This window comes from Scatophagus argus, chromosome 12 (genome assembly GCF_020382885.2).
Source record: "Scatophagus argus isolate fScaArg1 chromosome 12, fScaArg1.pri, whole genome shotgun sequence".
NCBI classification, from domain to species: Eukaryota; Metazoa; Chordata; class Actinopteri; family Scatophagidae; genus Scatophagus; species Scatophagus argus.
The window spans coordinates 15,703,893-15,729,978 of record NC_058504.1 but is presented as its reverse complement, the minus strand read 5'-3'; the positions used below and the strand labels follow the sequence as shown (position 1 = coordinate 15,729,978).

At 41.2% G+C, this 26,086-nt stretch overlaps 1 protein-coding gene across 1 annotated transcript in view; it reads left to right on the top strand.

The window, feature by feature from the left end:
* flt4 (fms related receptor tyrosine kinase 4) overlaps positions 1-26,086 on the top strand; it is a 40,727-nt gene that overhangs the window by 2,924 nt on the left and 11,717 nt on the right. Inside the window, exons 2-14 of the mRNA XM_046405558.1 lie at positions 11,442-11,538; positions 13,252-13,526; positions 15,504-15,649; positions 15,757-15,922; positions 17,842-17,981; positions 18,064-18,235; positions 19,539-19,656; positions 19,792-19,976; positions 20,480-20,645; positions 23,187-23,322; positions 23,928-24,036; positions 24,809-25,168; positions 25,714-25,860. Of these exons, the coding sequence (XP_046261514.1) occupies positions 11,442-11,538; positions 13,252-13,526; positions 15,504-15,649; positions 15,757-15,922; positions 17,842-17,981; positions 18,064-18,235; positions 19,539-19,656; positions 19,792-19,976; positions 20,480-20,645; positions 23,187-23,322; positions 23,928-24,036; positions 24,809-25,168; positions 25,714-25,860 (2,217 nt within the window). The remainder of the gene's footprint in view (positions 1-11,441; positions 11,539-13,251; positions 13,527-15,503; positions 15,650-15,756; positions 15,923-17,841; positions 17,982-18,063; positions 18,236-19,538; positions 19,657-19,791; positions 19,977-20,479; positions 20,646-23,186; positions 23,323-23,927; positions 24,037-24,808; positions 25,169-25,713; positions 25,861-26,086) is intronic.

The following is a 26,086-nucleotide window of genomic DNA, read 5'->3' as shown; positions in this document are numbered from 1 at the left end:
TGGCTTATTCCGTGTCTTGGGTGCATAGTGTTGATGTTGCTTTTAGCTGGGTGTTTTCTGTACGCATACCTCTGCCTGATCAGATCATCCCAGAAATCTGACTCTCAATGCTCGGTATTATTCTAGTCGTCCACTTATAGAGGCTGAGTTGTTTTAGCCAACAATATCCCCCTATTCTCAACGCTGATCTCAGGATTGAATCTCAGGACTCCAAGGAGCAGACCCTCTGTGTCTGTTCATATATATCTTGTTCTATCAGCTGGAGAACAGCTCAGATGAGAGAGGAATGCTCTTGTTGCTTCATGTGGGAAGCTCTGTGCAGTAAAGTCTAAATAAATAGGGAGTCGGGTGCCTCACTCACCACTGGCATGGAGAAGTGAGGCCCCTTGGGCATTTATATGTCTGGTCACTCACTTTCTCATCATGCTAAGGCACCAACACCCCAAATTTGACTAGAGCTGAGAGATAAGCTCTTTCAACACCAGGAATCTGCAGCAAAAGCCAAATATGTGCTTAAGTTGGTGTTAGATAGTTGATGGAAACCATCTGTGGTATTTTTGTTTTCATATTTCCCTCCGTGTTTTTTTTTTTTTTGTGCCCAGTTTTTAGATATGCTAGCTTAATTGATCTATGAATACCAATGTTGCTCTGTTGGTTGCTCCACCACTTTGGTCTGAAGTAGCCCAATAAGACAGATTGCTGTGAAATTTTAAACAGCATTCTGTGGCTGGACAAAACTTCATTGCTGTGTGCATCAGACTCTGCTGGACTAGTGCTAATGAGCAAATACTAGCCCGCTAAGTGGCAAGACTAAGATGGTGAACATGGTTATACCAGCCTTACACTAACATGCATGGATCATCACTGTGAGCACATTAGATAGCCAAACCTTTACTGTAGCACAGCTGTAGACTCTTTGGCTGGGTTAATTCCAGTAAAAACCCCGTTCATTCCATGTGGGGTCCAACCGGAAATTTAAAAGCGGTTTCACACCTGAAGTCAGGCTGAAAAGTAGGACATCATAGACAGAAGAGAAATTATTTAAATGCGGGGATAAAGTTGAGCATTTTCAAATCCACTCCTGGGTGGATGTCCAATGGGAAAAGGTACAGAAATTGGCTCACCCTCCCACACACACACACACACACACACACACACACACACTCCCAATTCCAATTTCCGAAAGGTGTAGGGGGGAAAGGGTCTCTGAAGCTGGTCAACCGTCTGACGAGCAGCTCTTTCGCCCTGCAAAGCTCTCTGAAAGCTCTTCTTATCGCTTGACCCACAAGAAAGGGCAATTAGGAGAACAATTACTGCCCCTTCATCGTGGCACTTAACAACTTTCTGAATCAATAGGACTGTTGTCAAAGTCAAAGTCTGAACTACCTGTAAAAGACCAAGCCGCACAATAAAACTTTTCAAAGATGTAATTTCAACATCATTCTTTTGTGGTCGTTCTCAGTATCCCTACTGTGCAGAGGAGATGTTAGCCACAGTAGGCTCCTGGTTTGTGCCAGCAATGTACATCTTTCTTAGTACTCTTAAAATGCTCGCTCACGCTTGGAGTAATTGTCATGTGGAGGAAGTTTAACCTATTTTTTTTCTTTCTTTCTTCTTTCACAATTACGCATATAAGTGCTTTTTACCTGGACGATGAAGTAAATTATATAACACTACTGCTGTTTATTGAGACCAAAAAAATATCACTCAGGCTGCTATGCAGTTTAGCTCAATAATTAGGGGGTGAAATTCACATTTACAACTTATGAATGCATATATAATACGATATACCACTTTGACAGTAACTGTGTTATTAAAAAATGAAATATTGATATCAGGTTATTAACCTGATATCAACATTTCAGATGAATCTGGTTTAATTGTGTAATTGTTCTTTTTGTACGCTTTGGTACAGTTATTGCTACAGAATCTCTCTCCACCTCTCCATACTCACATTTTGAATGTAATTCATTTCCCGAAAAAGTGACGTGATAATAATCACATGGAATTCAGCAACTGTAACAACCAGTGAAAAGTTTATTGTAAGCAGTGCTGACAGGCACTGTGGACGAATCGTTTTGTGCCATCTATTGCCTTTATTGGTTGGTCACTCTTCACATGCTCTGAAGGCAGAAACTGCATCCTGTCACACAGCGACTGTTACACAGATATTACACTACTCCAAAGCGCTTATGTTGCTTAGAAACAAGCATCATCTAGAGCTCTTATCAGTTCAACATCGTCGCTATTATGTTCAAATTGCTCCTCACTCTAGGGCAGCTGTGTAAGCATAGCGTTGTGGCTCGGACGTTCGTGTAGCATTTCATTGGTCGCTCGGACCTGTTGACTTGTCATTGGAGGTCGCTTGAGGTTCATGAGAAAGAGTCTGTTGGCACAGCCTGAGGAAATTGTCAGTTCCCCTCCCTGAAGACATTCAGCATCGACCCGGCACTCCCTACTTTGCCCTCGTTTTCTGCCGCAGCTTGAGATGCTGCACTGATTTAGCTCGTTTGACATGACGGCGACTTGTTTCTGACCTGAATCTCCAGTAATTGTGTAAAAAAAAAACCCAGAAGAGGGGCTCCTCAAAGTTTGGCCTCTAAATAGTCGCAGCATGAGTTATAGGAGCCATCACAGCAGGCATGGATTGTGCTAATCCTTTACGCTTGCCTGTATTCAGAAAGATGTTTTACATGTTTCCCAGTAGTATGTCAGAGCCAGGCCAAACCTTTTATCAGAATATGTTTGGTTCATTTCTCAGCAGGGGAAACCATTTCTCAGTGATAAAAATGATGACATGCAAAAAATGAATTGCCGCAGAGGAAGCGCTTGAGTTGTCCGGTGTGCCTCTGAGGCAGGTACAGGAAGATTTAGTCAGGGACACAGGTTTAAAACATAGGAAACTGGCCCAGATGGCTTGTCGCCGCATCCTTTATTTCACACCCCTCCTCCGGCAGGACGTAGTGGATGTCATCCTTCTCCATAGTAACAATGAAATCAAAGCTGGGCTGCCAGTCAGTCCGTCGCCTGGCTTTGGCCTGGCCTTGTGTCCAGATGACAGAGGAAGTGGACCTTATTTCTTTCAGAGAGTGAGAGAGAGAGAGAGACACAGGGAGTATGTTGTAGCCTGAGCCTGGCTGACTCCACATCCAGAAAGCAAGTCTGCTCCATGGCCTGCGTGGCCTCCTGTCCCCCGCTGGACTTACAGGGCTATTTCAGAGTGCCTTAGCCTTGGCCCTTTGCCAGATACTGTGTCACTGAAGTAACAGTAGCTGTACTGTCACTGACATGTTCTCTTTACCCCCAAAGACCTACACAAAAGAGTGCAATTCAGCTATACTTGCTGTCTAATTCAAGCGTATTTAACCCTGTGTGATTTCATTTAATAGGACTGTGCACTGAACGGAAATTAAAGCTGCGTAGGAAAAATAATGCCTTCCCAAGTATTTTACCCAATTGTTCAATGGAAAACCACAAAACAACAGCATAATTGCCCAATTACAATTACTAATATCTGTGGAAAAACTACATCTGTGTTTTAGAAGGTCTCCCATGTTGCATCCTTTGTGCCAAACCAATGTTATGAGAGAAGCTTTATTTGTTTAGACAACGTTCCTCTTTTCCTCTTCCTGTCATGTGACTGATCAGAGACAAAACCACAGAGGAGCGTGAACAACGCTAACGACAACATCTCCATCACCGTCCATGAAAAAGGGAAGTGGAAGAAGCGAGAACATGATAAAGAAAACAGGAAATTTGCTCGCAATGAAGAACATTGTGTCGCCTTTCACACAAGCCTGTGTGCGTACTTTGTTGTATCCTTGGAGAGAGGAGCTGTCGTCTTCATGCGTACCTGTGACACTCACAATTCCTGCCTGCCTTGTATCTGCCTGCTTGTCAGAGAAGCTTTACATTTTTAACTGGCTTAGAGTGCCTTATGGCAGCGAGGCTTCTTGTGTGTGCTTATGATTTATCTTTAGTCAGCAGGTGTCCTCTATGGGCTGGGATGTGCAGTTTCAGCACGAGCAAGGAAGAAAGCTCAGCTTAGATAAGATGAATATACATATGCACATGCATTTAAATCTCTGCAGAGCTACTTTCATTTGGAAATATTCACTTCTTCCTGACTCTTGTTTACAGAGAAAGATAATGCCGCATTGGAGTGGTGTTGTTTTAAAAAGTCATACACTGTCTGTTCACACACGCTGGTCATCAGTGGGGCAGCAAGCAAGGGAACCAGTGATTTGAAAAGCAATTTTGTTTGATTTATGTGACTCTACTGCTTGTTAGAAACCCCAGGAGCAGAGAGAAAGCAGCTACAGCCAGCACCTACTATCAGTAAGAGAGAAAATAAGCTTGTTTCCCAAACTTTTGTGTCCTTGTCCCCTGCCTGAGGCATTGCATTCTTGTGGTATGCATCTTCAACCACTTGGCCTCCTGAACTGACAGTATGCAGACTGTGAGGAACATTTTTTTCAGTGTTATCTTTTTTCTTATGTTTTTGTCATATTCTATCTCACTAAATTGTTGCAAAACATGTAAATGCAGCAGGTTCAGGCACACTTTTTGTACATTTCAATTGACAAGTAACCAGTGAAACATCTCTCTTCCCTGTCAACCAGGTATATGAAGATGACACGAACAGGCACAGTTTCCCCTGACATGTTCTGACTTGTGGCATTTAGCTCACATGTGCATCTGGCGCTTCCATCATGATAGAGGCACGCAGCACAGAAAATGTGAAACACCAGCTGTGCAGACAAATGTGTCCAGTTTGACTATCTCTGTATGATCACTGTCACATGGTTGGCATGTTTCAGAGCAAGACTAATCAAACTGTTCTCACTGCTCATTCTTATCTGACTTATATTCTAGCTAGCATTTATCAGTTCTTCTCTTTTCCTGTTAATTCGTGTTAATTTCCTCTGGCTGCTTCAGTATCAGTACCATCAAATCATACATATTAAGTTATTTCTCTGGTCACTGCTCCTCAGGAATGGGTTAAAATGCTAAGTTTCACTGCGTTGAACTTAGTATGATTCTGCGTGACAAATAAAGCCTCTCCTTCTTCTTTTTCTTCTTCTTCTTCTTCATGGCTGTTTTAAACAAATATCACTCAAACCTTCTTGTTTGCCTGGCAGAGCCAGTTGGAACTGGTGCAGGGTATACACATTACTCCCACAGTGAGAATGAGTTTTCAGAGAAATCACATTTCGCAATGTCAAGTTTTTACAAGGACAAGTTCAATGAGCTGTGAAACAGCTCAATTCACTGCCAATATATATATATTTTAATTTTCAGTAATTACTGAATTATTTTGACACTCTCCAGTGATCAAACTGTCTGTTATTATAAATGTAATCACAAAATTTCTAAAGTTGCTGGAGTCATTATCATTTCCAGTGTTGGAAGCCTAGACAATTGGCTAAGATTAATGTTTTACTGTCAGACACTGTTAATGGATTGTTTATCTGTCTGAAGGATTTTGCACATCTTAACTTGCAGGTTTATGCCCTGTGTAATCATACGATAACAGAAGGCATAAATCAGCTTGGGAAACGTTGCGTCATGTTTTATCTTTGTAAGTTAAAATTTGTTTCTTGTTGTTGGTTGAAGCTAATCACCCAAAGCTTCTGCTTATCTCTGCACCACCAGCTGGAATGCATGGGAAAAGAAGGGAACCAAGCTCAAATATTTTTTTGGCTCTCTGCCCCCTGCTTTGTAAGGTGGTTGTCAACGAGCCAATCATCCATTTTAGTTCTCAGACCAAGCAATCATTTTGAATAGATAAATGTTGATCTGACAGATGTTTTTACCATCTACAAAAAAGTCTGCAACAAAGGTTGGAATAATGGATCCTGACAATTTGATTTTTTCATGTTTTGTTCCACCATTAACCAGTTAAATACAGTACATCTCATACATTACTGATTTTTATTTTTTACATAAAAAAGACCAAAAAAATCTGATTCTTTACAATGCACAGCATAAACTATGCCCTGCTTTTATTTTTGTCCTTTTGTCATTTACTCAAGGTTAATTTCTAAAAAAAAAAACACCAACAAAAAAAACCCCAGAATGATATGAATGAAAGAAAACAAAGTTATTTTTACACTAAAGTTAGCACGTATATGCCCCATGGGTCAAATACCAGCTTTTTAGAGAGTTCTGTTTCCTTCCCATCTCTGCGGAGAGTTGCACATGTGCAGTACTGACAGCAACAATGTTATGATGGTTGCTTTTTATATCCTCTACTTCAGTCGCTTTTTCAAACTCAACACCAACTGAACTTCATCCTGAAGTGCGCTGAAAAATTTTTTTGCATGCCACATTTAAATCACAGCAGACTGGAGCTGAAGCCAGTAAATGCCTGTGCATACTGCAGATTCATTCGTGGAAGAAATGGCGATTATAACCTTTCCCACTGACAACAAAAGGCAGGCAGTGGGCTTTGAAAGGTAAAAGTTTGAATTCCAGACTGACCTGAAACATTTAATTCAGTCTCAGCTGCAGTTTACTCTCACTGTTGTGCCAGTCACTTTCTTATTAGCAGCCTTGTGAACAGTCTCCTTTAACCAGCGCTCACAGCTGCAGCACTGCATACTCACTGCCCACCTACACAGCTGTTGACTGTTGACCGTCCACCGACTGAAAGTGCTGTTTGGGAGCAGGGCTTGTTCAGTATATGGACACCTTTATTTCACTTCACTGTTTAATTCACATTAAAATAAATGAACTAACTGAGTGATAATGGCCATAACCATCTGTCATGAAACACAACTTGCCAGGAAAATGTGTTTATTGTCATGACAAGATATGCTATCAGCCATGAATTTGTACAAATTGATGTGCTTAGTTTTCTTTGCCGTTTGCTCCTTATAGCAGCACATTGGAGCCATGTGCTCTTAATTATGTTTGACAGAATGTAAACAATTACTAATGGGATTATGTATGACTTCAAGCCACTTGTATAACTAACAGGATGACAGGCCTCCTGATCTGGTGTCTCACGGCACGGTTTTACACAGCATATTCATATGGAAGATATTTTTTATCTGACACATTTTTTTTTTTTTTTTTTTTGGCTGTGAAACACCAGGGGAAAGAATTAGCAGCTCTTGGAGTATCATGTGCGAGAGTCACCTACAGTAAGAAATGCCCACTTTCTACCATTCATCAATCTGAAGTGTCCAAACAGCACTCTAGTCTTGTGTAATCCAGCACACATTAAGTTATGACTTTGCAAGTTATGCCGTTGCAGTACCTCCTTTAGCGGTTATAAGAGGCCCACTTAGTGATAGTGGCTCAAATTCACCCTGTAAATAGATGGTGTCAGAAGTGCAAAGCTCACAGTACAGCAGCATATTTGTTATGAATTGCATCAGTTTGAGTGATCTGTTAAATGTTTTGCTTGACTTCAAGGAGCTTTTAGCTTGACTCTGTGTGGGTGTAGCTGCCTTCTTTGCCCCCTTGTGTGAGATACTTCTGCTGTGCTGTGATAGACACGTCAGTCTATTTTGGAACATTTCACATAGCCAAAGATGAAATCCTCCCTTTATAGACAATACATCCCTTTCAGGTTTCCCCCCCAAATACACCTCAAACATCTTTATGCCTAGTCTTTCAATGCAGGCCGGTCAGTGGTGACATTTCAAAAGATTTATAATTTGCATCCTGTCTGTCACTGTGCGATCTCTTAACTGATTGTAAGGGAGGCATCCGTCATCGAGACTCAGCTGGGATTTAGCTCATTACTCATTCTGCACACCTCTCTGAAAGAAAAAAAAAACATGTCAATACTCCTCAGCCAGAACTGCATGTGAGATCTTTATTTACAATTCATGTCGTCCTTAATGTTGAGATGTAGATGTGTATTACTTTTGCCATTATATTTTGCATAGAACAGTTTTCCGATCTTCCACCTGTTTATACTGTTAAAACAACTTAGTAAAGATATGTTTAAAAAGAAACCACAATGATTGCTGGTAGGGAACACAATGCAGAAGGCTGACCTCGGTGTCAAAGGCTCATGATTTGTACTCCCAACCACCCACCCTGACCTTTCAGAGATCATTATTCTTAAGAGACTGATGTCAGTATAACATGTCATTGTTGTTTTAAATATCTGTACAAATAACCTTTTCTACACTATTGTGACATACCTCATTTAAAGCAGCAATAATTTATTTCAACATCATTTATTTGCAGATGTATTTCTGTCTATCCAGTGCAAGTGTAATATTCACTCTGCTTTAGCTTTATGTTGATCTCCACCTTTGAGGGAAATATCCATTTCTTTAGCCAGTATATGCTTTGCTGCTTGGCACTGGGCAGGTTTTTTTTTTTTTTTACAGTGGGTTTACCAGAGCTTTTAACACTGCAAACTGAAGAGAGCAATGAAGTCTGAATCAAAACAATAAAGTTGTGCCAGAAAGACAGAACAATTGAGGTGAAAGAAGCTTAAAAGCGCCATAGAGCTGAAATGAACTGTTGAGTGAAGTGGTAATTCTCGTTGGATATGGCAGTGCCAGCGTTAGTTTTGGCAGCTGTTGTATTTTAGATTTAGTCTTGCTGTTTAGACAGAAATGCTTTTTAGTTTTAGTCACATTTCAGTCATGTTTGTCCATCATAGTTTTTGGCTATGCCTAGGCATTAGAGCTAAGAAACAATACAAAATACCTTCCATTTAAATTGCCTTAAATGGCATTTCTGCATATATCACAACTTGATGCAAATGTCCAATAACTTGTCTTGTCTCATCAAAGAAAACAAAGCATACATTTCCTCATGTCTTAGTTTTCATTAACCAAATTAACATTTCCGCGTTCCCATAGTCATTTAATCTGTTGCTAATATAAAAACATGAGATGAGTGCAGATTTAATGCTGTCAAGAAAAGTGAATTTTATTTCAGATTCTCAGATGCCAAGTTTGTCAGTTGAATGGAATGCAACTCATAGGCTTTAACATGTGCTCACAATCTATAGCTGGACGTAAACATCCTGCTGTCCCTAGTGGACACAGGAGGGACTGAAATCTTCATTGGACGGTGTGGGAGGTCCAGCACTCATCTGAGGACTCAAGAAGGCAATCTTTCTTGTTTTTTCTAGAGTGTATGAAAGAAAATTACTGTTCTTAAAATAGTAAAGGCGTGAGCTATCACGAAGGGAATTTCCTGTCACACTTTCCCTCTGTCTGTATCCTTGAGGTTGGGGGCCCGTATTGGCTCTTGTGTATGTGTCTCTGACACATCCTACTGTTTGGATTCACAATATTTCAGGTGTGAGGAAAAGTGAACAAATTTGTGTAGTGTTGCAGAAGGGTGGTGATGGGACTGGAGTTGGTGGCAGGTTCTCATCTGAGCTGAGACAATGTATGAGGAAAACTTTGCATCTCCTCTGGGGCAGAGTTATAGATCTCTGACAGAGCAGGGAAGGAATACCCTGCTGGGAGCCAAGCTGGGAATGATTCATGAACTGCCACCACTTCCCACTTCAGCCGCGTAATGTCTTTGTTTTCTGTCAGCATGGCAATGTTATATGTCCTAGTTCACATTCATACAAGTGTTGTTTTGTGGAGACAGATTGCTTGGTGGTTTTGTTGTCTTAGCTGATCTCCAGCAGATGTGAACAAGGATATTTGAATTGTGAATCAATATATCAGTAATGTGAAAGAAAGTAAGCGTTACAGCTACAGCTGCAGCTGTAATAAAGAAGAAATAGATGTAAAGATAAATAGCACTCTCAGAGCACTCTGCCATTATAGTTTTGCATTCCCGTTGCAATGTCAGACTCACAATAGACAGACAAAATTGATGTAGCAGCACAAGATGATAGCATTTCTATTCCATGCCGCTCTGTGCATTGCATACAATACAACTGGACTGTTGACAGGTCAATGCAGACAAATGGCCAAGCCCTGCTGGTGCTGAATGTGGGCAGCGCCGGGTGCAACACACAAGGAAATCAGTGTGCTCTTTTGAGAAGTCAACTACACAAACATCTTGGGCACTGGTTGTGAGTGTGCTCTTCACAGGTCAAAGTTCACCAAAGTTAAACTCCACTCAAAGTCAGGATGCGAATTTGCTTCGCCATCAAAAGCAAATGTTTTTTTCCACGACTTTGTTCTCATAGAATTGTGAAAGGAAGGCGAATATATGCCAATGTTGATCTGCTTGTGCGTGACCGACTATGATCTCCTCTAGCCCTAAGGTACTGTCACGCATGTGCAAAATTAGCACTGGTGAAAATTCACCTCCTGCTTACTTCGATTCTATAAGAGCAAAGACATATTTCACTTATACATATTTCATATTTTCACTTTACGGTATTCGAGGATGATCACCCAAGGCAAGGAGAAAATTTGAGTTTTTGACTGTTTGCAGTTTTGGAAGGAACCCAGGCTGATCAATCTCCTTCCACTGGGATTAGTTTTTATGGTAAACAAGATTAATAAAATATTTACATAAGTATAACCGTGCTCTGTTGTGCTCCCTGGGCAGCAGGATATGATGAAGGAATGAGGTTTGTGTACAAGAATAACAGCTGTCTGGCGCTTTGGGTTTTGACGAGCGGCGGGTCAATAACTGACTTGCTTTTCTGCGACTTTTCTAGTTTTTTTTTTCTCTGTTGTTTAGCCTGTTGTCTGCGTTACACATGCTTATAGATATGCGAGTCAGGGATCTAAAAATAAAGATATGCTGCTCTGTTGAACACACTGTCTGGCCCCATGAAGAGAGAATATTGATTCAAAACATGAGAAGCACTGAATGCGGTGCTTGAGTTTCTGTTCTGTTTGTACTTGAACAGCATGCTCAGTTCGCTGTGCTGCAAAAATGCCTTCATAAATACTGTACACGTATCAAATGCCTTTTCAAACTCCGGTCTGGTGTAAAAAATGGGCATCATTTGCTCTCATGAATGCAAACCTCTCTTTCTGTGTTATCGCTCTCTGTGTGTGTTTTCATCTCTAATGGTATCCAGGTGCAGCATAAGTCATGGTGACAATTTTATATATGACAGACTGTAGGTGTGGAGTCTGACTAAGCGTTAATAGCACCCTGAGGGGCCTCTGGGATGGTAATGACATTCTTGACCAGCCATATTAACCAAGCACAAGTCAGTGAAGTGAATGTATTAGTAATGAATCAAGGGAAAATGGTCTTTGTGGCCCTTTCAGAGGATGAAGCAGGCAGCTCCAAGCAGCATTGCCTCATGAGTGGGCCATGATTTCCTTGGCTGGGTCTTTCTCAATGCTATAGATTGCCTTACAGCTTGTAAATGTAATGAACAATGTGCTGTCTGAGTGGCTGTCGTGTTGGATTTCAGATTCCTGATGTGTTGCAGAGATTCGACAGCCCACCAGCTACTCTGTCAAAACCTCTGCGTCCTGAGTGGCCTGTATAACATGAAGCTAATGCAGTTGCCATGTTTGCTCCCTCAGGTCTGGTGATTGGCTTTTCTATGACTCCACCCATCCTTGACTACTCCACAGACGACCTAGTGATTCCAGTCCACGAAACACTCACTATTACATGCTGGTATGGTGTGTGTGTGTGTGTGTGTACGTGCAGTTGAGCATGGCTTGCTGTTTTTTTTTTATTTCAGTGAGTGAAAAAAAAATCCTATTGGTACAGAACAAAAACAAATATCCGGCTTTTTATTTCATAATAATCTATTATTTGATCTACAAAATTACAGCAGGCATTTTTCACACAAATATGCAAAACATTTCTTGATCCAGCTTCTCAAATGCGAGCATTTGCTGCCCTGCTCCAAGTCATAAATTACAGCCAAAAGAAAAGAAGGATGTATGACGGAGCAAACAATTAGTGAATCAAGAAGATTTTTCAGTAATCAAAGTAACCATGCAGCCTGATATCAAACAGAATCCGCAACAGTAAAATGCTGCTTAATGTATTAGTAATAAAAATCTAATGTTATATAAATGTAAACCTGCACTGAGTGCTTCAAGTAAATTGTGCAAGTAATAGTTTTGTACTTTTACTTAAATTATTATTTAGTATTGCAATAAAAATAATTGTTATTGCAATACTTTTACTTGTAATGGAGTATTTTTACTCTTACTTATATTTTTACTATTGATAGTTCACTTAAATAAAGGATCTGAATACTTTCTCCACCTCATGTGTCTTGTGACTGTTGAGCAACTGTTTAAGAGCATTTTGTATGCATCCTGCGTGGGATGGACATTAGTCAAGTCAAATCATTTTTATTCATGAAACCCTGAAATTTTTCCCACAGGACTTAAACATTTGCACAACATACATCACATTGCATCCTTAGAGCTTAATGTCACACAAGAATGGTAAATATTCTTAAGCATCCTTGTGGCTAATGTGAAATGTAAATTCAGAAAAAGGTCACGTCCTGTAAGACAATCAGGGATTTCTTTAGGTCTAAATTGAAGTGAGATATGAATTCCCCTCATACTAATCACCTTTAGTCTGAAATCTCTGCTGGGCTGCACACTGCCAAACTGTTAGTCCATTGATCATTTTGTTTCTGTGATACTAAAAAAAACTGCTGTTGTTGGAAAGCTGGCGGTACCTTTGTACACCCAGCACTCATTTTAAATAGCTGTTTTCATGTTAGCCTCACATGGCCAGCACAGCTGACGATCTCCCGGGTGAGGAAGTCGGTTTCATTTTAGTCAATTTAGTTACCACAGTAGGCACACACTATTCACAGGGGGTGGAAAATAACCTACAAAGTACTTTCATTGCCATTTATAATTTCTGCACTCATTATTTGCAGCCGTCGCATTTTGGCACTGTCTGCAAATATGGTCATTTGTCGTGGTGGTGAAAGTGTAGCTATCAGTATACAGACAGCCATTATGATTCCACTCCATCTTGCTCATAATGCCTCCAGGTTAACGTATCCAAACATAACTGAATTTATGTGACAAAACATGAGGCAAACAGGGATGCGTGGATACACAGAGGCATTTGTAGCACCACACACACACACACACTCACAGACATTTCTTTTTACAGTTAATACATAACAATGACTCTGAGAATGTGCATGGTGCAGTTGATGAAATGCTTTTAATTTGTTTATTTTTTTATTGTTCATTTATTCAAATCTGTCTGACAGTCAGGTGCCTATTTGTACATTTTAACAGTCTTTGTTTGTGAACAAATGTGAACCCAACACCTTACTAATTTTTTTAAATTTTCAAATAATATCAAATATATCCCATGCCCTTTGACCTGACGTCTCCTCAGGGGAGAGCGCCCTCTGGCTTGGGCCTGGCCTGATCAGACGCTGGTGTCACAGGAGCTTACCGACCGTCAGGCCCAGTTGCCAACCACCAGGGCCCCCAGGCAGAGGGTCATCTTGGTTAGCGAGTGTCCGGGGCTTCATGGGAAGTCGTTCTGCAAGAGGCTGACCCTGAAAGGAGCGCAGGCCAAAGACACGGGCTACTATCGCTGCTATTACAGGGATGTTAAGGCCATCATTGTCGGCACCACTGCTGTCGGGGTTTATGTCTTCATCAGAGGTGAGTTACAATCCTACCTCCAACCGTTACTTTTCTGTTTAGAAGTCAGTTTTATATAATAGGGGGTCCGCGGTTTGTGGGGCCACTTTGTTGTCTGAACTGGTTCTGTGTTTAAAGAAAGTACGTTTCATCTCCTGCCTGTCTGATCTGGTCTCTTTGGCTTGGCTGCATGAAGCCTTTAGTCTTTAGTTTCTCTTTTCCTTGGGAGGTTCACAAGTAAACCAAAGATGTCCTACTGAAACAAATCTCCTGTTAGAAAATGACTTCAGTATCAAAGCTGCCCCTGCACTTTTAGAAATAGGATTTGTTGACTTTGTGGTAGTAACACCCTGTAAGCTGTCAGGATTAATGATTTGGAAATCAGAGATGCAAAGTATTTCATAAAGATAGGAATGAGCAGTTTGTTCACTTTTCTAATTAGAGAAAGGATATGTTATTCATTTATTAATATTCAAATATTGCAGCAGCTCTCTTTTAATTTACTTCCTCTTGATACATTTCAAATCTGATATGGCCTGCACAATAAAATTGATTTCTGCAACCTTTGCTGTCTTTTCTCTCCCAGTTGGACTGCATCTCACATATTATTAGGATTCAGAGCCATCTCTCTTACTTTCTATATTTTTGATAGCCTTTAGGACTTCGAGCTTGGCCTTAAGGGTTGCCTCTGTACTCTTCTTGCTTTGCTCCATGTGCTGAGGGAGAGAAGTGGAGAGAGGAGTTGATAGGGAGAGTGGGAGAGGCAGATGATTGTCATGTAAGGGAATCCTGCTGACCAGTCCACTCAAGTGAAATGCCTGTTTATCCCCCCTGACAAGGTGCCAAAACAGTTTCCACATATCTAACCAGGGGGATGATCAGAAACAGATGAATTTCGCAGCCATAAATTAGACCCAGCGTGTGGCGGCATGAGAATGTGAATTGAGTTAGACGGTCAGACGTCTCCCCTTTACCCAGTCTCTGCTGCATGTTATCACCTAAACACTCAATCATACACTGTGCAGTATAACCTGAATGCATCAATGTACTGTATGTGTATAGACTTGCACACACACTCACACACAGGCTTGTGTAAAATACACATACATTTTCTCTCACACTCATACCTCGGTTCATATCCTCAATTCTTTGCAAAGTATTATTTCCCCAGATGGGACTTCTCGCCCTCCAAAAACATTTGCAGTCTAATTCCTGCAGTGATTTATTGTGTAGAACTTAAACTGTATTACTTCTGTTACCTGTGTGTATTTAGACCACCACAGGGCACAAATATTAGCCTTTGATAGGACCTGTAGTCTGGCTTTGCAGCAGCTTGAAGTCATAGCTTTGACTGCTGAAAAAAAAAAAAAAAAAAAAATTCAAATAACAGAAGGCTTATCATGAAAAAAAGAAATAAGAAAGGAAGCGAGCAGGTTGAAGTTATGCAGCATCTTTGGCTGACTTACAAAAGTCATTGTTATTGACAGGAAAGCCTGAGAGAAAACCATTTTATAATAGTGTGCACTCATGCTGTGGGAATATGAGGTTTTGTAGTGATAGCAGCTGTAATGTAAATTGGTGGCACAATTTCTGTGATGTGTCCCAAAGCCACCCCTGCATCAGTAGCTGTGAGACACTGACAATAAAAAGGGAAACATTAAGGTGTTAAGGAAGAAACGCTGGAGAGATATTTTCCACTTAGAGACAGCTGGGGATGAAATTGTAGCAACTGTTTAGAGGAGGATTAAACCCCTCGGCTGTCTGTCTCTCGGCTGACACGTAGCAGTTTTTGATGCTGTTAATTTTGTGGGGACAGGCAGAACTGTTACATTACATGTAATCATGATTTACTCCACATGCAGCATGTCTTTGGGGGTAGTTATCACACTGTGAGATATGTGGCTGTCCCTTCATGAAGTTACCTCAGTAATAGCCTCCTTTATCCTGGCTGGTATCAAGGCTACCCTTTCACAGCTCCCTGCTTCTATCTGCATCCAGATCCCGAGCAGCCCTTCCTCAGGAGAGGGAGCTCCAGCGAGGGCAGCAGAAATGACCTGGAGACCATTTTAATCACACGCTCCTCCATGCAAATCATTGTGCCGTGTCTTGTCACAGTGCCAGATCTGAATGTCACCCTCCACGCGGTTTGTACTCACCACAGATTTCTCATTCCTCCAATTGTAGTTGTCAAGTTCTGCTTCAATTGATGATTAAAGCTTGAATAATTATTGTGCATGTGTGTCATCTTCAGTATCCCACTCCTCTGGACAAGAGTGGTGTGGTGTGGGACAACAAAAGAGGCTGGTCTATTCCCAGACAAATCATAGACAGCGCGCCGATGCTGATCGGGGTTTCATGTCTCGCCATGCTAGGAGGAAAGGAGTATCAGTCTGCCAACTATCTGATCCACACTACAGGTAAAAAAAAAAAGAAAATATGTTTGTGCTCTATGTGTAAAGAGCTGACTCGCCATGGACGTTTTAGCCCAAATATTGACCATCATATTTAACTTCAGCTGCTACAAAAACAAAGCCAGTCCAGGTCTATTTTTCAACTAGATTCAAAGCACTTCTTTTGTTGAAGGAGAAATTAGCCAGTAAATCAACGGTGGTCCAAGACTGTCACTATAATTCTGCATGGCAGCGTGACGAAGGGCACGGTGTCACCTGGCTTTGCACATATGGTACCACGCACTTTTTACTGAGTATGACTGCATATGCACTTTAATAACTGCACAGGCATTTTAAGAGGAGCAACAGCACTTTATTGAAGATTTGCACAATACATTTTAACACATTGCTTTTTTGCACATTTCTATATTTACCTTATTTATTGAATATTTATCATGATATTTATTGTCCTTTTCCCAAGTCTTGACTTTGCTGACAGGTGCTGTGTAGGCCACACAGTTCCACCTAGAGGAGAGAGATATAGGATTAAATGTGTACGTTAAATATGTGTTAATTGGTTAAATAATGAGCTAAGCTAAGAGAATGTGTGTTGGGTTGCTCAGTAAGTGTGTGCATTGAGTGAATCAAAAAGTGTGTTGTGTACTCACCAGTCTTTGTGCCTTCAGGGTGTGCAGGCAAAAGGCTTCCCTGGCAACGGACACTGATTTTATAGTTCTGGGGGCAACCAAGTGTAAATTGGTGTGGGGTGATGGACATGTGTGTAGTGTATCATAGCAAATGTAAGATGATTTAGATGTGTTTGTTTTTATTGATAGTTGATGTAACTGGGTGCGTATATAGGTTTCTCATTATATTTGTATAGATATATAAATAAAAAAAAATAAAAATGGGTTAATCATGGTGGTAGGCAGTGGATCCCGGTGGGTGGAATCTCCCAGTGTCATTAGCTGGGACACTCTATAAATAGGTGCCATTTTAACAACCTGAGTGTTGCTGTTCTGATGTCTTTATGCTGTTTGCTGAGATAGATGAATGAAGAACCACAGCTGTGACACACCTTAAAGCTGCCTTAGGATTCTTCTTTGCTGTACCATCCAGCTGTAATTGTGGTCAGTTTTTCAGGCAGTTAGCCAATTATGCCTTAATGCAGACAGTTTGAAGGGTATAATTTCATTATGTCATTTCCTCAAGAACAACTCCCTTATTTATGGGGCATGTGCCATTGTGCTAGCAGAATTAAAGGCAGAGAAGGAAGGAAAGAGAAGGCACAATCAAGTCTTTGGAACATATAAGATGTGAAGGTAAGGTTCCATGTTGAGGTTCCCTCTCGTTCTCACAGTGAACTCTGAGGGACCCAGAGGCTCTTTGCTATGTTGTGTGAGATCACTGCACTCTCACTTCATAGGGCCAGAGGAAACTCATATCCATCGCTGCTGTGCCAAAAGTAACAGCAGCATCAGTCAGAGGGGAAACTGAGAGCAAGTCTTCACTGTGACCACTAATGGAGTGTTTAAACAACAAGGCACAGACATCACAAGCATATTTTTTTTTTTTTTTTTTTGCACCACATGTCTTTTCCAGCGATTGCAGAGAGAGGTGGCTCAAATATCAGAGACGTTGGCCAGTCTCCGAAACTCTGCTTTTTCTCTCTTATCTTCAATTGAGGCTTCACTGTATTCCACTTTAATTTCCTTCACTGATTTATAGCTTGACACATGAATGGAAATAGTGCAGGCTTGTGACAGGCAGCTTCTTTATAGTAGGATGGCTCCTCTGATCCAAAGCAAAGTCATTTCCTTTGGTTCTGTGAGGAAGGAAGAACTGCTGACGATGTCACCGTGACCTCCCTCACTGTCTCCCTCCCTCTGTCCTTCTAACCCTCCAACCAACCCCCATCACCCCTCCTTTTTGTTTTTCCCGGACAGGAAGTCAGGTTTACAGTGTCAAGCTGTTTCCTGAGGACCCGGTCGAGCTGATAGTGGGGGACGCCCTCACCCTGAACTGCACAGCGTTGGTGGAGTTCAACACTGGAGTGGACATTCAGTGGTCTTACCCTGGCAAACTAGTATGTCATAACAGCAACAGGTGTTGCACATTGTACAATTAGTGAGTATAACCCTGCATTTCACACTGTTTCTTCTCTCCAGACGAACAGCTGGGTGGACACTAAGCCTCATCGTGAAGCTCTGTCTCATGCCACAGAGGCTGTTAGCATCCTGACCATCCACAGTGTCAATGTCACCGACACTGGCCCCTATACCTGCAATGTCACCAGCATTGACACAGCACACACCCAACAAACTCAGGTCATAGTTTATGGTAAGCAAAAACTCAGAGCAGTGCATGTTTACCACTAGGCCTTGCTCAACAGACCAGTCTATTGGCATAAATACCACACTAATAATGATGATCTGAGTCTACATCCATGTTAACAACTCTTTGAGGGTCTACTTAGATGTACTTTAAGGTAAATAACAATGCTAACATGATTATGCTAAGCAGGTATAATATTTATCATGTTCATCATCTTAGTTTAGCATTTTAACATGCAAGCATTTATTAATTAGTACTAAACACACAATGCAGAGAGTGATTTTTGTCTCTTTCTCTTTGGTCTTAAACTGGATATATGCATTTGTAAGTACTGGACAAATTAAAATGATAACAGCACTAAATGAAAACATGAATGTAAGTTTTATGGAGATCAGTAGTCAGCAAGACTATTTCACTCAAAATCATAAATAACATGAGGGTGAAGTCAGAGAAAACGTCAAGAGATCATTCATGTAATGGAGGCCATGAATGCATTCACTAGATTTAATGTCAATCTATTCAGTAGTTGTTCAGATATTCCACTTTGGATCAAAGTGATGGACCAACCAGTGGACAGGGCGGCACTTGCCATCCCTAGTCATGCAGCTAGCATGGCTAAATGCTAAGCTAGCAAGCCTGTTTATCTTACAATTATGGGATAGGTTACTGGTAAATGCTAAAATGTAATATAACAATAAGCCAGTGTGAGTGAGTTGCTGGTTCAGCACAGATAGATAGATATACTTTATTGATCCCAGGCTGGGAAATAATATCAGCATAGATCTGCTTTGCTAATATTAGCTTACATTAGCCACTATAGGCTACTGGTCATAACACACCAGAAGAAGCTATACTTGAAAAATCCCAGAGGGTGCTGAATTTGGCAGGGGTGCCTTTTATTGCTTGCGAATTAAATTTAAGAAGGATGAAGGGACTCTACCACACATCTATAAAATATTTAGTGCTCTAGGCTTAAAGGGTGTTTCTGATTCCAGCGTTGACTCACAGCAAGAAAAACCACAAAAGAAACTTCTAAAACCACTTCTTGTATATTTAGCAATTAAATGGCAAAGTAATAAATGAATTTTGATTAAAATTTTGACAGAACTCTGGGTCATCGTTTGAAACTACAGTAATTGTTGTGAATCTAAGATGACTTAACAACTGCAATCCTTTACAAAGGAACTAGCTTTCACACTTTCAAGTCTACAGGGGTTGAGTGTTTGATATTCAGAAGATTTCTGGGGGAAGATTTCTTAAAGCTTTGAGGTTTTGCTTTATTTAAATAAGCGAATGTCTCTTCTTCCAGAAAAGCCATTTATCAGTCTTGACTACAGAAATGGACCAGTGATGGAGGTTACAGCTGGCCAGAAGTCATTTAAATTACAAGTAAACGTGTCTGCCTTCCCCACACCTGAAACACAATGGTAAGATAAGACTCTTTGGTGTTGTCATTAAACATAGCAGGCGTTTTACATCCTAGATCTGCAGATTAATTTAATGGCAGAGCAACTCAGCTGGGTGGTATCTGTAGCTTTAGTTGTGCTATGTTTTTTGTCCAGGTATAAAGATGAAAAGCTGGTAAATCAGCGTCCAGAGTTCAAGATGAAAAGGATGAGGATGCACCTTAACCACGCTTTGGAGATTAAGGATGTTTGTCAGGACGATTCTGGGCTCTACAGGGTGGTGCTGAAGAACAGTGTGGCCATGCTAGAGAAGAACCTCACCATCAAACTTGTCGTCAATGGTAACTAGTCTGTTGGTCCGTGTATCCTCAGTGGACATCGCGCCAGATGTTTTTTATACAAAGTAGAGCATGTGCAAGAGTTATCATTCCTGCTACAAAACTTTCAAAGCTTTCACAGCTTTTCAAAGCTTATTAGCTTTCAAAGTAAGGAACATAGGGTTTATGGAAATATTATGATGCATATTTTATACACAAAGGCTTAATATGAATTGTGTGGCCTAGATGATTTAAGATAAAAGCTGAAATATTTAAAAATATGAAATATCACATTTCAGTGGTCCAGCTGTTTTAGTTTCCTCTCTTAGTCCACAGACATTTAAATCAGATTGCTAGGAGGATCTACATTTCTCATAGCTGTGTGTCAGGAGTGTTGGGGTGATTTATTTTCTGTTTGTGTTTTGTTTGTGTAACTGACTGGCAGCTTCTCCAGGGTGTCTCCTTGCTCCGCCAAGTAAACATATACTGGGATATGTCTGTGACGGTAACTATTTTTTGCTGGCTAGTTCCCCCACAGATCCATGAGAAAGAAGTAGCAGATCCATCCAGTCCTTACCCCAGTGGCAGCAGCCAGACTCTAACATGCACCGCTTATGGCCTGCCCGCTCCATCCGTCAGCTGGCAGTGGAGGGCCTGGGGCCCGTGTATCCTCAACACCACTCAGAGTGGACTGTAAGAAAAACTTCTCTCCTAGATACGCACTCTCACACACAAGCCTGATACTTTTTTGCACACTCTGTGTAACCAGTGTGGGAGCTGTTTGATTGAACAACACAGGAATAAGGACTGGAGTGGGATGCGGTGCATGAAGCGTTACGTGTCAGCCAAATAAGACGAAGAGGTCAGTGTGAAGCTATCCACTGGCCCTGAGTGAAGAGCAGAGGGAGGAGATGATGAAGAAAGAGATGTGGAGGTGGATGAAAGGAGCAGAGATAAAGAGGAAGGTGGAGGAGAAGTAAATAGAGGAAAGAGCAGACGAAAAGAAAGTGTGTCTGTTCAGTGTACAACCTCATTCCTCCCCCACGCTGTAATCATGTGTCTGTTGCTCTGCGGCTGATCCGCCGTGGTTCAGTTCGCACACAGGAGTCTCTCTTTCTGACATACAGAAAGCAGACTAACATGTAATGGACACACAGACTCACACAAACAGACGCACTAGCTCATTTGTGTGTCTGAAATGTACATAAACCACCTAAATGTGTTTGAGCCTATCATGGGTGTTGTATATCAAACACATTCACACTTAAATGAATACATAAACACACACACACACACACACACACACGCACACACGCACACACTTCTTGCCAGGCATAACCCTGGCCTCTTCTCCCTTTCTTCATCTCTGCTGAATTACACAACACAATATAATGGATTCTCAGGACAGCCATTGGCAGTCGATTTCCATTATTTCATATTCCTTCAGACCACTGTGACCACTTCTGTTGAATATCTTCCTAATATTTACCTGCCTCTGTCTTCCTCCAAGGCTTAATTTTTGAAGTTATTGCTGTTCTCCTGACCTTTCCGTGCGGGCATGCCACATGATTGCCGACATGAGCCGACCAAACTGTTCTTGCAGCGAGCACACTCTGAAACACACAACACTGTCAGGCTGGGCATAATTTAAGTTCCAGCTCTCCGGTTTGGATTCTGTCCAATGTGACATTTCATGGACACTGACTGAGGCATGGCTGTGTTGACCTTTCTGGTCCATGAGAATTGAATTTTCTTTTATCTTAAATCCGATGGTCAAACATATATAGCGTAGAACAAATGAATCTGTCTTGTGTCACAGAAGAGCGTGTAGTGTAGCAACACAATGTGGATCCAAACAACCTGTCTGTTGTGGTGTCCTTGATACAAACTCAATTGTTTTTGGAAAAATGTTCTCTGAAAAGTTTGAAAAAGTACTTTTGTGAGAGTGGATGGTCTCACGTGATGAGGACTGTGTCTCAGTGTCAGTTAAACTCCCATTTGGGTATGAGGACATAAGGTGTTAAAACTTGTTTTCAGTTTAAGGAATACTATGTTTTGGCAAATGTACTTAATGACTGTCCTGAAAAGAGGTGAGTACATCTAATAGATGTAATATCTGTTAACTAAGTATGAAGCCACTGCCAAGACACAGTTAACTTAGCACTAGAAACATGGATAAGAAAAAAACTCCACCTTCCAGCACCTTTAATACATACAAAAAGCAAAATGTCAGCGTAAGTAAGAGAGTATGTAAGTGTATTTATGATAGTGTTAAACTGTTCCTTATGACCATATTATTGGTCTGAGCAGCATAGCTAGAATTTTAGAAGCAGGGTCATGATCCCAGCAGAATCTAATCCACATAACAACATTTTGGTCTGCTTCCAACCAACTCTGTAAAACTCTGAGTGCGTAACCACAGAAGTTCAGACTTCATTTATTTAATGTAGCTGTTCAGCAAGGTTTTCTGTAAATTTTAATGTTGCTACAGTGTGCAGTATAAACCCTTCCCAGCTGTGTAATTCATGTGGAGAATAATATCCCTTTGATTTTTATTTATTTAGTATTTAACAAAATAATAAAAAAAAATACATAAAGATGATTCTTTACATATTTTTTGTTTAGTAAGTATAATGTCTGTCATGTAGGCAATGGCATCATATAATAATATGACAGTAAGTCTGTAGACAATAAAATATTTTGAGGGAATCAAAATATGTTTTCACCCACACGAACTTATTTTTCAAGTTAGTTATTTATGTACATGAATATAATAATTATAATATATAGAATTATATATTGAAGTAAAGTATGCACACATAAATTGATACACATATGAAGAGAGTAGAGTGAAACTGAACCTGATTACCTTCTGCTAACAGAGAATGCAGAAGTGGTGTCTTTAGGAGAAAATGCAAAACAAACAAACAAACAAACAAAATTCTATTTCATGTTTCATTAGTTCCACTATGATGTTCACAATATGGATCTTCATAATAGAAATTGATACATTTTCTCCATTAGTTGCCGGGACACTTAGCATAATTGTCTTGACTTTGTTATGTGGGCTGATGTTTGGATCGGAAATGCAATTCAATGTGTGGGGAAGCAAAATCACAAAAAACCTCAGGATGTCTGGTTTGATGTGCCTCTGAATTCTTTCCCCACTGCCCTCTCTCTGCTCTGCATGTCAATGAGGAGGGATGGCATGAATGTGTCTGTGTTTCACTCCAGGGTCCGGCGAGACAGGAAGAGCCGGAGTGACAGGATCGCAGACTGTCAGAACTGGCAGGACATTAACTTGGAAAACACGGTGAATGAAATCGAGGCCATTGAGACGTCAGTCGAGGTGGTGGACGGCAGAGAAAAGGTTCATTACAGCTCTTTGCTTGCCATTCTATGTAAAAGCCCACATTCTCATGGATAAAAAAACAGAATAATGTTATAATCATAATTGTAAGATTGCAATTTCTGTAAAAGACAGACCGAATATGATTAGGACGTAAACCAGAAAAGAAGGCATTTATGTAAGTGGACTTATCCGTGAACTGTGATGTTTTTATGTAAGCGTCCCAAATTCTGAGCTCCATAACAAAATTTGTCAATCAAGAGCCATTTCCACAGTAGAAATATTTAGAACAGCCTTCCTCTGCAGACTTCCTGTGAGCACTGGTTATAAACACATCCAGACACACATGCCAGGGGCACGCATGTACATACACATGCCTGAGCATTTATAAACCTCAACCATAAGAGGAAATTATGACATGATCACACACAGCAACACGCATATGGCACACTGACGCTTTCTCGTTCACACCTGAGTGAAGTTCTTCCTTGTTGGCCTGTCGACACAAAATCTGTTTTGTGTCAACTCAACAAACACCGACATGACAGCAGACTGCGCTTCCTTTAAAAATATGCGCATTTCCTCCCGCTGAGTTAAAGTCTCACCAACCTTTTCTCTCTTCACAGACTGTGAGCAGGCTTCACATTCGCAACGCCAGTGTTTCTGTCATGTACAAGTGCTCCGCTGAAAACAAAGCTGGCAAAGATGAGCGGCTGATCTACTTCTACGTAACCAGTAAGTTTGTCACGTTAGATTTCACCCTGACTGTTCATCCCCAAATCCCCTTGAGTAGTATTTAGCCATGTGGATCACTGTGGGCTTTAATTTGTTTTACAGATATCTTGCTGTTTGAACTGACTGCTGTAGAATCTTTCATTGGAAAAAGTGAGAGGGCTCAGCTAGAATTAGGAAAGTCCTGACCCTGGCGTTTTTTAATCCTAGTCTTTAAAGCTGGTATCCAAGTGTGATCTGATGTTGATTTTTTTTTTTTTGAATGTTTTTTGTTCATATTTCTCTCTACAGCTGCACACTAAGCACACACTAAGAAGGTGGTCAATAATATATTGTATCACATGCTATTGTATAGTGTGGGGAAGGAAGGTTTGCAGAAAGTTTAGACAGCCTCTCAACCTGTTTGGACCAAAAATAATTTCTGCCAACAACAGAACAGAAAAACATGCAAAACAAATGTTGGTTGGCAGTTTTGCACTGTCTCATAATCTGCCCATGTAGAAGAACTGGTACTAATGAAAACTGTTGAGCTTGACAGGGAGTAATTTTGTTGTAAGCACCAGACACAAAATCCCGCATTCCTCTGTTTTTTCAGATCGTGGGGTGAAGACTAAAAACTAGCTGCATGGCTAAATACCACAGGATTTAAATGAGTTTTGTAGTTAGTGTAGTGAACCAACTCTTTAAGAAATAATTTTCATGAATGTTCAGCACACAAGCTCTGTCTCGTCAGGTTACCTAACCTCCCCATCTGCTCTTCTCTGCATCTTTAAAGCCATCCCTGAGGGGTTCAGTGTGGACGTTCAGCCCTCAGACAATCCTCTGGAGCTGGAAAAAGTGTCCCTGTGCTGCAGCGCCGACAATTATACCTACGAGCTGCTGCAGTGGTACCGTCTTGACCCCCAGGCACTGCAGGACGAGCAGGGCAAGCCCCGGGAGCTCGACTGCAGGAGCGTGCACCTCTACGCTGACACCCTTGATGGCCAGCTTTCCTTCCAGGAGCCCTCCAACAGCTGGGTCCTGGACTTCACCATCCCCTCCATAAAGCTACAAAATGAGGGTCATTATGTGTGTGAGGCTCAGAGCAGGCGAAGCGGGGAGAAACAGTGCCTCTTTCGATACATATCTGTTAAAGGTGAGGTATAAAAAAGATGAAAGCTGCAGACATACACACACCACCTGGTATAGAGAGTAGTGACTCCAACAGTTAATTATAGAGAAAATCTTAACCCCTGGCAGCAGGAACACACACAGGTCATAGTGAGGATGTTGCTGAGATACTGCAGGATTAAAAATTCACACACTCACAGAAGTGCCCACACAACCTGATATCCATGTGCGCACATAATGTTGAGAGTACCTGGTGTTTGCAAAGCATCAGTATGTATTACAGAAAACACAGCAGAGAAGCTGCGGCACTGAAACACACAAATTCATGCTTCATTCGTGTTATGAGCTGTAATCTTGCAATGTTGCCTGGGAGGATAGATGTATATTTTAATGGGATTTTTTTGACTTTTGCCCTTCTTTCAATTCCCTTCAGTAAATGTCGTGTACATTTACAGTCCTTGTAATGTTATAGAACTGTTCACATCAGTGCAGACAAGTCATAGCATTGATTTTCCACTTTGCTCCTGCTGCTTCCTTCTCCGTCCTCTGGCTGTCTCTCTCTCTCCGTAGCCCTGGAAGAGCCTCGGTACAAACGCAGCCTCACCAACCAGACTGTGAATGTGACCGACTCTCTGCGGATGGAGTGCGACGTGGAGGGCAGACCTCTGCCCCACCTGTCCTGGTTCAAAGACAACCAGCCCCTCCACCAAATGTCAGGTGCATGAACACACCTACACAGGTGATGCACACATTCAGGCTCACACCCACCAGCCCAGCAGCCACACATACATGCACACCCTGACAGTTACTCATAAAGTTTGCCCCTCAGGGTCTTAATTTAGCTCGACTCATATCTTCCCATGAGATTGTTCTGCTGAGGTGAGTTCCCCGCAGGATCTGTAACCTTCTGGCTTCCCAGCAGACAAAAGAGCAGAAACAGTAA